This window comes from Ictalurus furcatus, chromosome 1 (assembly GCF_023375685.1).
Source record: "Ictalurus furcatus strain D&B chromosome 1, Billie_1.0, whole genome shotgun sequence".
Lineage (NCBI taxonomy): Eukaryota > Metazoa > Chordata > Actinopteri > Siluriformes > Ictaluridae > Ictalurus > Ictalurus furcatus.
Window position 1 is genome coordinate 15,284,899 of NC_071255.1, and position 16,630 is coordinate 15,301,528.

Genomic DNA, 16,630 nt, shown 5'->3' on the forward strand with positions numbered 1-16,630 from the left:
GTAAACAGATTCACAATTTATACAAAATGTGGTGTTGACTTATTGGCCATGAGTAAATAGCTATTATAGTTATATACTATTTACTAGCACAACATTCCTGTAAATATGTCAAATAAATAAATACATACATACATACATACATAAAACCATTAATATATCTGTACTTCTTATTCTTACTTGTTGATGTTGCTGTGATGCATTATTGTCACTCCCAAGCATCAAAATAGCTGAAGAAAATGAACACCTCAATGTTAAATTATTGCACCAGTATACTGTATATTACAAACACTCGCCTTTTTTCCAGATTTCATACCTGAATATAAATTTTTTCTATTTTAAAATGGTATCTACAGTACACTGAGATGGCTTAATATTTATAGGCTATCGATAATATCTTATTCCAGATATAATAATTTCTTCTTTTTTACATTTAATATTCATGACATACCTCTTCTGTATATGCAGGCACATATGGCTAGGATTGCGAAGATGATCAGAAGTGAGATTCCTCCCAAAACAGCCAAGGGGACCAAACACTGATGTTCCTTAACTGCAATAAACCATTAAAGAGATGGTTTATAGATGATAGAGATAACTTAGTCATAATCAATATGTGACACAGTGGGTGCGTTCCCGAGTTACAATACTCACACCTTGTACCTTTGAATAAAATTATTAGTGGTAAATAAAGGTAATACAACTCCAAAACTCTCATTTCTTAATGAGAAAGAGAAATTCTTGAATGAGTCATTATAAATCTTGTTGGGGAAAAAAATTAGTGCCACGGAAATAAATGGAAAAAAAATAAACTTCATTTAGATTGAAAAACAAATGAACTCATATTAACAAAATAAGGCTTAATTCTGCAATAATGATAATCAAGAAATAATACCTTGTTGTGACTCTGTCTTGTGGTCATGAGTGTTCACGTTCTGCTTGTTGGTTATATCTGGAGCTGAAATAAACAAAAACTGACATCAAACACAAATTACAATAGACACCAGAAAAGCAAACTTATCTAAATTTTTAATTAGTAGATAACTTTATTAAGGACATTTACCCATGACTATCAGTGCTGTTCCATTACCCATATAATCCACACCTTCATTTAACAGTAAACAATAAAATGTGCCGTTATCTGAAGGACTGGCTCTGGAAATTTTCAGTGAACATAGTGTGTCTTGCTCAGCTTTTGTGGTAATGGTCCTGAAGCCTGGGTTGTAGATCCTAAGGCCATTTTCTTGTTGGTACAGGAGCCATCTGACAGAGGAGCACTGACCAAATGCATTTGCTATATCACATGTTAACGTGACATTTGTACCATCATCCACAGTCAAACTGGAAGACTGAAAGACCAGAGTCCCTCCTATAACACACAACACATTATGAAAAAAAACATTTTCGATTGTTTTAGTGAAGAGAATTTACACGTTTATTTATAGAAATGTATTTAAGAAAATAAACTACCTTACCAGCATATATAAGTTGAAAGAGAAAAATCAGAAAGACACTATAAAGCATTGTGTTGTCTTGACTAACCACTTCTACTGATACTTAAGAAAAACTGCTAACATTAGCATGTTACCTTCAATCAAATCAAAACTTCTCATGTTTTGTGACCTCAATTTAAAAACCGCAAATAGGCTACCTACTTTTGAATTTTCCATAACTATCTTTGACTGTTAATTATATCACATCTTGCTTGTGCTGTGCATGTTCACATGTTTCAACTGAGCCCTACCTGGTAGGCTTTTCCCTATGAATAGCCTAAGCTGGCCCATCATAAAAGGAAAATCTATTACAGGTTTTGACCTTCGATTCAAAATGAACAGCGAACAACATGAATCACTAGTGGGAAGTAACGAGTGTCATATCAGGACAAACATTTATTGTAGTTGAGGAGGTTTGCCTTATCTGATTTATGACCTCTTCATGACCTTTTAACAATAAAGGAATCTTCACAGTCATAGAAAAAGTTATTCAGTCAATCCCAATCGATGTTTTTGTATCCTTTTTATACAGAAACACAGGTACCTATATCTTCCTGTGTAAAATAAAGTATCCATGTGGCCCACTGATTAAGCAGATGGGTCCCACCCCAGTGCCTGCTCAGGTGCTCAAACAATAAAGGGACTGTTCACTCTCATAGTGAGGCACTGCATCTAAAGCACTGTTTCATTAGGACAAAAGCCAAGCAGAAGAGTTTACAGGCTGAAGGATTAGCACTGATGTGCGTTATCAACAAAGAAATGTCTCTTTATTGTATTACTGGACTCCTAATGCTTTGGTCAGGTAAGGTGTTATATATATATATATAGATAGATAGATAGATAGATAGATATTTTAATGTGCAAAATGAAGACGATAACAGGTGGAGAATGATCAATTTGCAATATTTACAATTATGAGCAACAACTCTTGTAAAAACTATGAATAACTATGAATTACAAAGCCTCTTAGAAAGGCATCACACAAATTTGCATAACTATATAGTACATTGAATACAGTATAGTGAGGTAAGCCAACCTCTTCACTAAAATGTATAACATGTTTTTATATATATATAATGCTTTATTCTTCTCAAGGACTACTAGAAAGTATGTACAGAATAAGCAGTATTCCACTACTATGGATTTTACAATTGTTCAAATTTCTAAAAATCTAAGACAGCAACAACAACAACAATAATAATAACAATAATAATGAAGGAGATATTATTTAGTTTTTATTTTGTAAAATATTCTCTGATGTCATTGTCATAAGTTTTATCCATAATCCAGTTGTCTCCAAATACTTTTGAATGAAATTTACTTAATTTAAAGGCAATGCAGCATAACATTAATGTCTCTATCTCATTATATGTTGAAATACAAACGATTTGGCCATTTGACCGATTGCTGATTATCTTAGTAAATATTTTCCATGGATCTGTGTTTGTGCAGGTGTGATTACAGCTGGCAATGTTACAGAAGTTCCTGGAGTTGGCACAACAACTTCAAATGAAATCTCTGCCTTTATCATTAGCATAAAAATAACTAACCGCATTTACAACGACTCACTTGAAGACCACCAATCACATTACTATAAAATACTACGACAGGAAGTTGAGAATATGGTAAGATGCCTTATTCTTAACCAACCAACCAAGAAAGTCTCCGAGTAAAAAACTTCATTAATGAGTAATCATACACTCAAAAGAAAAAAACTTTACAATGTAATTGACTTATACTAACATTTTTATTACTATATTATTTCATGTATTTTGGATCATTGATTTTAAACCTAGCAAATTTCTTATTTCCCCCCATTTGTTCAGTTTTTTGAGATGTATAAATTTACACCATCAGCTCAGTATCAAGAGATTGCAGAGATGACTTTCAGGTAAAAAAAACAACAACGTTTAAACAACAAATACATTACAAATAATAATAAACTTGAAATCATGCACTTGTTTTTACAAGCCATGGCCTGGAGTAATGTGTAACTGTAATGTGTAATTTTATTTCATCAGCAATGGATCTGTGATTGCCAATTCCATAGTGTTGTTTGGAACTAAGCAAATAAGTGGAAAGACTATTAAAAACATCTTCGTTACCAATTATCAACATTACCCCGCGACACTGCTGCATCTAAACATCAACCATACTGCAGGTAAAAACGTCCCTCATATTGTTTCTCATGAGAATAAGAGTTCATAAGAATTTTTTCTACAATACAAGTCAGTGAGTGACTGAAGCATTAGGGCTACACACAGAATTAGACAACAGTCTGAAGCCATTACATGCTTTAACATTAATACATGCTCAGTAGATTGTAGACAGTACATTATAGATTATAAATCCATTACAGAGTCATGAATGATTGTCAAACCTTAACTATCTGTATGATTCTGTCTTCCCCTTGTAGATCAAGAACCCATTCCTGTCTTGTCAAACATTTCTCCTTCTATCGCCTCTATGACTACATCCATCACCAGCCCTAAGTTATCTGACCACACATCTGGAAATGAAAGTTCTACAGCATCTACATCCTCTGCCTTGACCAGCAGTGGCTCAGAAGAATCAACAAACAATATTAATGACACAGCTGCAAGCACACAAACTCATTCCAACACTAACGACAGTAACGTCACCCATTCTGCTTCTGAGACTAATTCAAATAATAGTATCTCAGACAACAGCATAACAGCAGTGCATCCAAGCACCATCACCTCAACCATGTCAGCTTCCAGTCCTTCAACCATGATACTGCATTCAAGCGGCAACATTTCAAACATCTCTGGTTCCAGTCCTTTAACCACGACAGAACATCCAAGCGGCAACATTTCAAACATCTCTGGTTCTAGTCCTTTAACCACGACAGTACATGCAAGCAATAACATTTCAAACATCTCTGGTTCTAGTCCTTTAACCACGACAATACATGCAAGCAATAACATTTCAAACATCTCTGGTTCCAGTCCTTTAACCACAACAAAACATCCAAGCGGCAACATTTCAAACATCTCTGGTTCCAGTCCTTTAACCACAACAGAACTTCCAAGTGGCAACATTTCAAACATCTCTGGTTCTAGTCCTTTAACCACAACAGAACATCCAAGCGGCAACATTTCAAACATCTCTGGTTCTAGTCCTTTAACCACGACAATACATGCAAGCATCAACACTTCAGCCATGTCTGCTTCCAGTTCTTCAACAACAGTAGTACATGCAAGCAGCAACAACTCAGCCACTTCTGCTTCCAGTTCTACAGTCAGTACAGGGAAAACCGTAACCCAAAAGCCCACAGGACCTGAAGTGACAGACACAGTGGCAACAGAGCAGGGTGTGCCTGGTTGGGGCATTGCCATCCTGGTGCTGGCAGCCATCATACTTTTCTTCATGCTTGTCCTGCTCATACTGCTGGTGAGCCTCAAATAGACTACCAATCAAATCATTTTAAAAAATGTACCTAAGCTGTATCATACTCTTTTATGTTTCTTCTTCTTTTCTTTACCATAAATATATTGTGACATATTGGAGATCTTGTGATACTTCTGCATCGAAACCTGCATTTTTTACTTGGGTGTAATGCATGATTCTGATGTTCACAACAGTGTGCCCTTGCTGTGAATGGAACATGGCTGTTGTGTCACTATTGTTTTGCTGAAACATAAAATAAAGCATGCTCCTCCTCACAGCTGCTGTTTTGGTGCTGTTGGTGGAGACAGCGTGGCTTCATGAATGTGTCTGATCCAGACCAAATGGGCTATTATAACCCCGACATTCCTATGTACTCCACTTACAGCACGTATGACTCACACAACGGCAAGTCACTGGTGAGTGAATCTACATCTATATCTTCATCTAATTTTTGCCTTTACACACTTTAGATAACATAGTTTAAGGGAACACTCACACCAATCAGACGTGAAGCAAGAACTAAGAGTTTTATTATTTTTAGGGTGTACTTAGTGTGACCACAGAGTGATAATGATATTTTTTTTTACATACTGGCAAAAAATATAAAAGACAAAGATGTTGTTCTCTTTAGAAGTCCTGGGTACTGAGTGAATGTATTCTGGCACTAATTACAAACGAATAAGGGTGTCATCAGTAATGTCATTTATTTAGACTTAAAAATGATAAACTAGTCTAACTACCTTTGGATTACATTTGGGACTACAGATTTATATTTTATATTTGGACTACAGATGCAGTAAGAAACCACAACTGATTCTATTTAAATCAGATAATTATGTCATTTATGACCACATTCAAATGACAGAATAACCCAAATTAATTAAAGCCTCAAATTTATTGATGTAAAAAATGTAATCAGGTAATCTGGAAAAAGGAACTAATTTATTATTCAGGCTTCCAAATTTATTCATCTCTGACTACCTGTAGTTGACTTTTGGAATCGGATTCTGTAATCCAGATTACCCAGGACCTCCTTTAGTTAGACGCATTCACGCTTGCATAATATATATATATATATATATATATATATATATATATATATATATATATATATATATATATATATATATATATATATACACATATATATATACACACACACACACACACACACGACTACATATCCTACATACTTATCCTTTGGCAAACAGATGTAGAGATGTGGAGGTAACAATAGACTATAGCATGGCCTCCCCATGCATCTCCATGTTCATCCAGGCAAAACTGGCTGCAGTTACTAAACAGCCCACAGTCCCACTTCCCTCCCACCTGTATAGGGCTCTCTTTGTGCCCAACCAGCTTTGACAGGGAAACCTGAGGCGTGGGAAACACTACTCCCGCTCTGTGTTTCTCTTTCCCGCAACTGCCCTGGAGCTAGCGCTTTATCAGACCCAACACTGCATCTACGCATACAACAGTGCCCTCACACACACACACACACTCTCACACACACGTCTGTACCATTTAAGACATAGTTGTTTTCATCGTTGAAAATGTCACAGTCCCACAAACATTTCTGTAATCTCATTTCTATAAATGCCCTATAACTGATCTCACTCTATCAAAACCTTTTACCCAAAGAGATTAGTAACTGAAACAGCTATTTAGAGACAGGTGTGTGTTATACACAGTGATGTCTGTTCATGGAACCACACGTTACATGTTCATTAATGAAATTCATTAAAGAATATCTAGTTATCCTTCATTATACATATGATATTACAATGCCTAAATGATTATGCTAGGACGCTGTTTGAAGTCAGTGAAGACTGTTGCTCCATTTCCCTCACACAAAGAGGCCATTGATGGGCCATAAATAAGCCTGCATGCTGCCCACACTACAACAAACTCACACACAGCAGCTCCCAGAAAAGGAGTTTTGCCCTTTTTTTACTCACTGGAACCTAATTCAGTGAACTATGAAACCTTGGGAAAATGTCAGTGAAATTATTGAAAATATTAGTCATTTCAGTCATCAAACAGTTCTAATACTTTAACAGAATCTTAATTAACAGGAGTCAGGCTCCGAGAGACCTCCTAAAAAACAGACTGGAATGTACACAGTGAACAAGTGATGCGACACCCAGGGCTTCAAGTCAAATGGTACAACTTTTGGATTAAACAACAAAAGCCACATCATAATTTACTCACCACGACTCAGCAACAACAATCAGGTGCTGTTTGGCTCTCCTGCTCTACCTTCCACCTGCCAGTCCAGCGATCAAAGAGGCACCACATAAAAGCTGTCCACAGGCTGTAATACCAAATAACCAGCAGGGATAATATTGTATGATATTTAGAATATATAATGCTGATTTCAGAGCAATCACCAGCCACTACATATTACTGTCACGTTGGACAACTGTAATGTTCTATGAGACAGTATCTGTTTGCTTAAAAATGGTTTACTGACAGTGATAGAAAATACATTTAGATTATATAAACTGCACTGCTTCCAAATGGCTAATATTATGGCAAAATGTAATTTCAGATCGATATGTGATGCTTTGTAATAAAGAAGGATTTATTACAATATATATTCTTTTGTGAAAAAAGAGAAAAACGTGTCATTTTATTTTAAAAAGGAATACATTTTATACAAAGATACAAAATTTTTTTTTTTTTTTTTGCTAATTTAACGAGGGATGTCTCGGGTTAAACAGTGTTGAATGGGGGTAGGTTTAGGGATAATAAGCTGTGCCAGTGTCCAGATCACCTCAGCCTCCAGGGTCATTGCTTTCTGGGGCTATTGTGCTCACAAAAAGGTTTCTTTGTGTGGATGGGACCAGCGCAAAGATTCTTCTGCAGGTCTCAAAGGGAAGAAGAGGGGGAAAAGAGAGAATGGTGACAGACAGACTTTCAGTACTCTTAGAAAAGTGGAACCCTTCTCCTGAAGAGCTGTTCTTCATAAAAGAAAAAAAAAATACAGAAGTGAAACCAATGTTAGTTCAGAAATAGATCAAAAGCCTGAGTGTGCGGATCAATATGCAAATCGGAATTCCATTTAATCTATGTAGAAACGTAGTCTTACATGTTTTGTACAGTCAAATTTTTTTTTGTGATTTATTCCATATCGCTGCTTACAGTATATCCTGTTACACCTGTTATTCCCAGGTGGGGCTAAAACTCAAACATTTACCCGTAACATTGATTGTACAGGTAGATGTTGGCCTGCTATGACACTGTTGCCTGTCGCACTTCCTCTGGTGCCCATATGATTACCGCTCCTTCTTGTCACCATGCCTAACACAACCAAAACCATACAGGCCTCTCCAGTGACTAAGGCTGTAGAAAGTCCCACTGGCACCGTTAAGGCATCCTGCTTCTACGAGCAGACGATGGTTCTCCAGCCAGGCTCCTTACACTCAGAGTACTTCAGCCTAGTCCTTTCAAAGGTAGCTTCTATTCCTTCCTTCCAAGGGACATGTTAGGGACAGTGATTGAACACAATTGTATGGCATGATATCGAAGTAATCAGAAGTCATTTTAGGCATTACTCATTGGTTGCATCCACAGTGAAACATGGTGGAATTTTCCGGCACTTGTGGCCAAAATACGTTTTGAATTAAACTTGAATTTTTACCTGTTAATGATGGTTCCAATAAGAATTAGGATCTCCAAAGAAGAACCATTAATTTTTGTGTGTATTTTAAAGAGAAATGCAATTTAAAGCCAGTAAAATGCACACAGGTACAGGGTATCATGCTCTGCTGTTACTGTCTCTTCAAACTGAGGTGTTAGGAAAAATGACTAAATAAAACATAATGCATTGTCATAAGAGCTCATGATGTGCTTATACGTATAGAGTCTTTTTTCTGAGGATATTATGTTAAACCTTTCAGTATCTTATGACTAAGATGAATCTGCCAATGATTGTTTTAGCAGCTATTGGTTTCACTTTCTGGAAAAAAAATAATAATAATTGGTGCACAACTGTGGTTCAAATAACCTACACTGTAGTCTATAAAAGTCTATCCTTATAAGACTAGGACAAGTCAGCATGGTCTGTGCCACTGTTAGTGTTCTACAAGAAACAAGACCACACCTTTTAAGACAACCAGTCAACATGGCCTTTGTAACACTGTGTGACATGCTCTATGTTTACATCCTGCTGTATTCACAGGTTATACAAGGTTCATAGTGCTGTAGAATGTGTTTAAGATCAGTTGTGTAATATGTACTGAATAAACATAGAAGAACAAATTACTATTTGAACATAACAACACATTAATAAATGAATAGAGTAAATGAACTACTTGATTAGTGGGCTGTCCGAGTGCAAATTTCACGTTTCATGCAACTGTAGTATATTAGTCATTTGTTTCAGAGATAACAAGAGTCTTTACTGCCCCATTGTGGCTGGAAAGCATTTCATGTTTAATTAGATTAATTAAAATATTTAGGAAAAGAGCACACATGCTTACATGCTTATCAGAAGTAAGCTCCTAGTAAGCTCATCATCTTTTCAATGGCGCTTAAAGAAAACAACCTTAGTGCATTATGAAGGTAAATATCAGGTGCTTATTTGGGTTCCACAGATCAGGCCTGAGAATGAGAACGTATCTGCTGCAGTTAACCCTTCTCACAGCTAGCTGCCTGGGTACTCAGCCAGAGCTCTAAGGCATACTTGGTTCCTGTGCTGACCCGCTCCACATCCTCGCCCTCAGCCGAGGCCCGGTTACAGAACACTGACACGGGCAGAGTGGACTCGCTCAGCTCACCTTCAGGAGACACTTCAGTAACGCTACCACAGAGAACACCACAGCAGTATTAGGGCAGAGCTAAGAACATTCAATACTAAGACATTTTACTCATTACTTATATGTAAAACAATAATCTATGCATTTGACAAAACATGAGATGATCGGAATGGTTACAAAAGACAGTAAAAAAGTTTGTTGAACAGCTCATTTGCATGCTGTGGGTTTCTGTAATATTAATACTGTGCAGCCCTAGTCCAGATTTAATTAGATGTGTTCTTGAAATATGCTTATTGCAAAGCACATTTCTAATTAGGAACAGAACGTCTGTATACCTGACAGACTGAGGAAGATCAGCAGGTATATGAAAAGACTTTTCCTCCCCATCAACAGCAGATACGATAGCCCTGACCAGTCCTGCATCAACCCACACACACGCACTGACCTCGGCAGGCTCTGGCCTCATACAGGACTAATAAGAAAAGAAGAGACGGGTTTACAGATAATAAAGATACGCACATACAGGCCAGTTACATGGTTCTTCCATCACCAGTTATATGGCAATTTTGCTGCATATAGCTGAGCTTAGATGACATAGGCTGGCATTACCTGTAGCTGCAGGTGTGTATGGTTACTGCAAAGCAGCATGTAGGTGACAATGTGATGTCTCTGGGGCAGTCCTCGGGACAGCATGGGTGGGTATACAGACTGTGGAAGAGACAGGTTATGAGAAGAGTCTTATTATTATGTTTCTCTTAACAGACCAAACCCCAACTGAAAATGTCCACTTTGGATATTATATACTGAATGAAAATCCTGGATTAGAAAGGCAAAAACTAATTAAAAATATACCAGGCCTAATATGTGGAGATTGTTTGAAAGTAATGAGCACTGGTTTCAGTGTACCCTTGTACAACATTGGTATTTTTGTTATATTTTACAAAGCTGCAATTTTTATTTTGTGCTGCAAACATACAGACCGTTTGCTTTGGCCCAGTGTGTCTACACATCAGCACTCTGAGCTCACCTCCCAGAGGCCCAGCAGCTGAGAGGAGGAGATGTCCTCAGGGTCCAGTTTAAGTCCAGTTTCCTCCCTCAGCTCCCGCAGGCCTGCATCCAACAGCTAATGCAAAACAAGTGAAAAGAAAGAGGCCATACTGAATGTCTACAAGACGCAAAATATGGCCTGATCTTTATTTGATTAATGAGCCTCCAGTTAATCTGCACAAATAAGACATTAGTGATGGTTAGTTTAAGTAAAAACATAAGAAATAAAAATAAATAAACAAACATTTCTACATGTAAAATTAGCTCCTAAATTTTTGCCACTCTTTAAGAAAATGCAAAAGAATGATTAACACATGCCAAAAATTATTGATGCCCTTACAATCTATATTTTGGGACACCTTCCCCGGACTAGGTTCCTTCCCGAAGTGTCAGGAAGCAACCAGGCTTGGTGATACAATATCCTGGTGCTGGCAGAATTCATGGTGCCATCAGTATTTAGCTGATCAGCTAATTACCAATTCACTTGTTAGTAAAACTGCGTTACAACAGAGTCAGCACTAAACTCTACAGTTCTATAGTTGAGTTAAACAGTTCTACAGTTGAGACAGCCCCTAAATTGACCGTGGGTCCAGAGTGACAGTTTTGGGAGTGAAACACTAATTTGGCAGACAGTAAAAATGTTGTTTGTTGAACAACTCATTTCCATGATGCAGGTTTCTGTAATATTAAGGAATAACACATCCACTTTTTCGAAGCATACTTCTAATTAGAAACAGAATGTCTATATGCCTGAGGGAGATATTCACAATATCCACAAGAGCCTTTGGACCACCAGCCACAAAACAGCCCCAACACATCAATGATCCACTACCCTGTTTTATTATGGGTATCAGGTGCTTTTCCTTAGATGCAGCCCCCATATTCACTAAACATACTGATGATGTGCATTGCCAAAAAGTTATTGTGGTCTAACCTCAATAAATGAGTCCAATAGCAGTTTCAATGAGCACTGAATTTTCTGGGTTGTTCTCATGAAGCACTTCTTTCATGCAAATAGTTTGTCATGGATGACTGATTGATTTAATAGTTGATTTTAAAGCTTGTCAACCCCAAGCAAACTGTGGAATGTTAAAACTATAAATTTTATTGAAATATGTTTTAACCATGTTTATGAAGGGTGCCAATAATGCTTAATTAAGTTGACTGTAGCTCAAATTGTACCTTTTCTTCCAGTTCCACATGGCCACCTGCAGAAAACGAGAACACAGCATTTAGTCCAGCTAAGGACTGCTTAGCTATGTCAACAATCTGAAATGAAGGTGAAAGCATCATGGCTCCTTAGGTATTAAGAGATATCAAGCATCTCAGAGTAATGCTCTGCCCTACTGGTCATCCATCAATCTTCTATACTGCTTATCCTTCAGGGTCGTGGGGAACCAGGAGCCTATCCCAGGTAGCATCGGGCACAAGGTGGGGCACACCCTGGACAGGGTGCACAATCACATGCACATTCACACACCCATTACCCTCTACAGACAGTTTGGACATGCCAATCAGCCTACCATGCATGTCTTTGGACTGGGGGAAGAAACCAGAGTACCCTGAGGAAACCCCTGCAGCATGGGGAGAACATGCAAACTCCACACACACAGGTCAACAGCGGGAATTAAACCCCCAACAAACCACTAAGCCACCATGTGCCCTACCTACTGGTCATATGATTACAAAAATGGTTCAGTCGTCAGCAGATTTTTACTTTACAGTTTAGCTTATAAAGCCTGAGTCTGCACATTCTATTTGTTCTCTCCTAAAGCTGCAGTTTAGTGTGACACTTAGGATGGAAAAAAAAGAAGGAGAAGAAACACTCTGCAGTCTGGGCAGCATCATACTCACCAGGTGGGACCCATACATTAGGAAAAATCCTCAGGGCATGAGCACGCCTGGTCAGCAACAGCTTCTGATTGGCTGACTGGAGCAGTATAGCCACGCCCACATCCACGCCTCTTCGGAGAGTGTCTGGAGAAAGCGACGCCGCCTCTGAGGGAGAGAGCAATTTGATTGGGCAGAACGGCGCCCTCTGGAGGCAGAAAGTCAGTTTCATCCACAAGCAAAATAAAACCGCACACTATCATACTAATCAATATGTCTAAATACTATTCTATATATCGTGTTGAATAAATAATTTACCATGCAACCCTGAAAATTTTAAAGGGCTGTTTAATGATTAATTTGCTCGAACAATGAAGTAATAATGTCAGTAATGACGTCACTCGTGTTGTCGTCTAACCTTAAGAGGCACGCCCCTCTCATGACTTCCCTGACACAAAATAAACCGGTTGTTTTCCAGGGAACAAGTCACAGTTGTTTGGTCGTCAAGATGTCCAGTAAAGTGTCCAGTAATGCTCTAGGAAAATAAAAACACCAGTCAAACCAGTTGTACAAGTGTATACGTATTAAGAGTGACAACAGCTCTTGTTTAACTGACCTGAACAAACTGGGCACAGTGTGGAGCTGCGCTTTCTTTGGATAAATGCACCAAGATTCGTCGTACTTTCTCCATTATTAGCAATATAATTAAACAGCACTGAACATTAAGTTATAATAACTCATGAGGGGTGAACTTAAGGAACTTAGTCAAACCACTACAATAACAAACGACATAGCCCCCCCAAATTTAAAGTACCATCATACATTTATTGTAGAAAATTTGTCCAAAATGACGTTTCAGTTGGCCAACATCAACAACCAAAAAAACAGCTACCACAAGTATGCATGGATTCAGTGTCGTGGTAGAGCTACTAGACTCTCCTCCAAAATGGCTGCCATTTCTTCAAAATAAAAGTCACACATTCACAGCACACTAACTCGCTGTGCTTGAAATGGTATCCTACTGACTACACTGGAAAATACATAGAACACTACAATGTGTCCTAGACGTGTCCATACATAGGGGAAGTTAACACTTTATAGCAAAATATAACTTTATTTACAAAACATCCTTCACCTGATTTCTCTACCATTTCTTTGTAAACACACCCTGAGTCATCTGTGTAAACTGTGGCTAACAGGTTGGCAACGTTGTCGAGTGTGATGTGTTTGCAATGTTTCCTGTTAAAGGCCATCGCAACCTTGCGACAGCTTCCTGGTCCAGCCATTAGGATGAGTTCAATGCATAATTCTTTTTTCAAAGGCATAAAGGCTACCTGAAAATATATATATAAACGAAGTATAAACAATTTTGGAAGACATTTTGCTAAATATTTATATTTTCCCCTATGTATGGAGACATTTGGAACACCATGTATTATAGGAACAGAAATGGTTATTGAAGAAAATTATTTTATACACTGCATTACATGAGTTTGCTCATCACTTTGTTGCACTCAAATATCAAGGTCAGAAAAGTAACCAAGCATAAACCAAGCATGTGTGACCATACAAAACAGTTAATCTATTCCTTACATTTATACGAAGCCTGAGAAGTCAGAAGGGGCAGTGCCTGCTTCGTGCTGTATTTCTCATCAACGTTGTGAACTACTCAAACTAAAATATGCAATGCAATATGGGTGCAGCATTTGTACCCATTTGTGCATTATGGGATTAACTGTGCACAGCTTTCATAACCTCTAAATCAGTGCGTTTACATGGACAACAACTGATACCCAATTGATTCTTCTTCAGCTCACCTCATCCAGAAAATCAATCAATGTCTGCCATCTTTATGTAGGTACCAGTTATTAAAATGCAGTAGAAGAGAAGAGAAATGAGGCTTCAGGATAGATAAGTGTTTCCTATGTGGAAGTGTTGTTGTTGTAGCGCATGACATAAGTTTACACTATAAATGCACCAGCTCTCCCAGAAAACAAGTTATAATGAAACAGTACTCAGAACCACAAATACAAAATTAATAATCTTAATATAAACAATTGAGTACAAATTAAATCTTTAGATTAAATATGCATTGCTTAATTGTGGCCATGTAGAAAAGTCAGGTGTTGATAGAATCTTATTTGTTCAGACAGAAGCTTAGTAAAGCTGAGGATTGTGTAAAGGACATTAGACATTGGATGTTAACTAACTTCCTTCTACTTAATTCTGATAAAACAGAAATACTTTTATTAGGCCCACGTGTAGCTAGAAGTAATCTTTCTGATCACATGGTTACTCTGGATGGTCTTTCTGTTTCATCATGTGCAGCAGTTAAAGACCTTGGAGTGATTATTGACTCCAGCCTATCATTTGATGCTCATGTAGATAATATTACTAGGATAGCCTTCTTTCATCTCAGAAATATTTCTAAAATAAGAAACATATTGTCACTACGTAATGCGGAAATACTAGTTCATGCATTCGTCACCTCTAGATTAGATTACTGTAATGCCTTACTGTCTGGATGTTCCAGTAGGAATATAAATAAGCTCCAGTTAGTCCAGAATGCAGCTGCTAGAGTCCTAACTAGAACTAGAAGGTACGACCATATCACACCAATATTATCAATACTGCATTGGCTCCCAGTAAAATCTCGCATTAACTATAAAATACTTTTATTAACCTATAAAGCACTAAATGGTCTCGCGCCACAATATCTAAGCGACCTTTTGGTTTTATATGATCCGCCACGCCTACTTAGATCAAAAGATGCAGGCTATTTGACGGTACCTCGAATAGTGAAGGCTACAGCAGGGGGAAGAGCTTTCTCTTATAGAGCCCCACAGTTATGGAACAGTCTTCCTATTAGTGTTCGGGACTCAGACACAGTCTCAGTGTTTAAGTCTAGGCTTAAAACGTATTTGTTTACTCAAGCCTACCCTGACTAGATTCTGTTCTACTACTTCGCAGTCATAATTATCTTTTTTCTCCCTCTCTCCTTTCGCCGAGCCCCACATGAATTTATGGAGATACTAGAGATCCAGATCCTTTCTGCCTCTGGATGGAGCTCAAATCTTCTCTAATTCCAGACTGCTGGGACTACGGCTGCTCCTAAGGCCATACAGACTTCATATAAATCCATAATGAACTTTTTCACACTATCTGTTGTTACCCAGATGAGGATGGGTTCCCTTCTGAGTCGGGTTCCTCTCAAGGTTTCTTCCTCTTAAAACATCTTAGGGAGTTTTTCCTTGCCACCGTCGCCACTCAGTGGCTTGCTCAGTTGGGATAAATTCGCACCTTTAATATCTGTATACCATGTTGATATTTCTGTAAAGCTGCTTTGAGACAATGTCTATTGTAAAAAGCACTATACAAATAAAATTGAATTGAATTGAATTGAATTATTTATGCTCTCCTTGTGTACAGGTGGGTTTCCTCCCATAAAACATAACTAAAGGTGGATTGGAGTGTGTGAATGCTGCCCTGCAATGCAGTGGTGTTTCATAGAGTATTCCCACCTCACAGCCAGTGTTCCCCGGATAGACTCCAAACCCTCCATGACCCTGCCCAGAATAAAGTGGTTACGTAAGATGAATGAAAGAATCACTGTTTTGTATATGCAGATCTGTTATAAAGTTAGCCGAATACGACTAGGCAACTTGTTATCAATAAGTGAATTCACTTACAGTCTCGTCTGATATGATTGGAATGGCAAGGCCAATTCATTTGTTTGTGCTATACACCAAAGACATTTGGGTTTGAGATCAAAAGATGGGTATGAAAATTTATTATTTCAGCTTTTATTTCCTGGTATTTACATCTAGATGTGTTAAACAACATAAAACATAGCACCTTTTGTATCAGACCACCCAATTTTTAGGTGAGCAAAAGTATAAGAAAAGGTAAGTCTTGAAGTAAATTAAAGAAAATAACATAATATTTGGTTGCATATGCCTTGCTTCCAATAACTGCATCAAGCCTCATTGATATCACCAAATTGTTGGTTTCTTCTTCTTTTTCTTTTCTTTTTTTAATGGTTTTCCAGGCTTTTACAGCAGCCTCTTTCAGTTGTTGTTTGTTTCAGGGGGT

General features: G+C 37.8%; 2 protein-coding genes across 3 annotated transcripts; one reads left to right on the top strand and one right to left on the bottom strand.

Annotated features, from left to right (window-relative positions):
• Positions 1 to 2,209: 2,209 nt before the first annotated feature.
• On the top strand, positions 2,210 to 7,193 carry LOC128609690 (serine-rich adhesin for platelets). 2 transcript variants are annotated; one of them, XM_053628370.1, is made up of 7 exons: positions 2,210 to 2,292; positions 2,943 to 3,115; positions 3,317 to 3,381; positions 3,512 to 3,651; positions 3,907 to 4,904; positions 5,180 to 5,317; positions 6,977 to 7,193. In XM_053628370.1, exons 1-7 carry the CDS (start codon positions 2,229 to 2,231, stop codon positions 7,034 to 7,036), a joined length of 1,638 nt encoding a protein of 545 aa, XP_053484345.1. In that variant the 5' UTR covers positions 2,210 to 2,228; the 3' UTR covers positions 7,037 to 7,193. The 2 variants fall into 2 exon arrangements, with proteins under 2 accessions (XP_053484345.1, XP_053484354.1); XM_053628379.1 differs by lacking the exon at positions 2,210 to 2,292 and having other exon boundaries at positions 3,063 to 3,115; positions 3,348 to 3,381.
• Positions 7,194 to 7,511: 318 nt separating this feature from the next.
• Positions 7,512 to 13,523, bottom strand: nudt17 (nudix (nucleoside diphosphate linked moiety X)-type motif 17). Its single transcript, XM_053628391.1, has 8 exons — positions 13,155 to 13,523; positions 12,957 to 13,073; positions 12,563 to 12,746; positions 11,891 to 11,916; positions 10,689 to 10,784; positions 10,271 to 10,369; positions 9,997 to 10,133; positions 7,512 to 9,705 (listed from the first exon to the last, which is right to left on the bottom strand). The coding sequence occupies exons 1-8, from the start codon at positions 13,227 to 13,229 to the stop codon at positions 9,534 to 9,536; spliced, it is 906 nt and encodes a 301-aa protein (XP_053484366.1). The 5' UTR covers positions 13,230 to 13,523; the 3' UTR covers positions 7,512 to 9,533.
• Positions 13,524 to 16,630: the final 3,107 nt, after the last annotated feature.

Coding starts and splice junctions, on each gene's coding strand:
- LOC128609690 (XM_053628370.1), top strand. CDS start 2,229: ATGTGCGTTATCAACAAAGAAATGTCTCTTTATTGTATTACTGGACTC. Junction 3,116..3,316: donor GACAGGAAGTTGAGAATATG/GTAAGATGCCTT, acceptor CCATTTGTTCAG/TTTTTTGAGATGTATAAATT. Junction 4,905..5,179: donor TTGTCCTGCTCATACTGCTG/GTGAGCCTCAAA, acceptor TCCTCCTCACAG/CTGCTGTTTTGGTGCTGTTG.
- nudt17 (XM_053628391.1), bottom strand. CDS start 13,229: ATGGAGAAAGTACGACGAATCTTGGTGCATTTATCCAAAGAAAGCGCA. Junction 12,747..12,956: donor AGAGGGGCGTGCCTCTTAAG/GTTAGACGACAA, acceptor TTCTGCCTCCAG/AGGGCGCCGTTCTGCCCAAT. Junction 9,706..9,996: donor GATCTTCCTCAGTCTGTCAG/GTATACAGACGT, acceptor TCTCTGTGGTAG/CGTTACTGAAGTGTCTCCTG.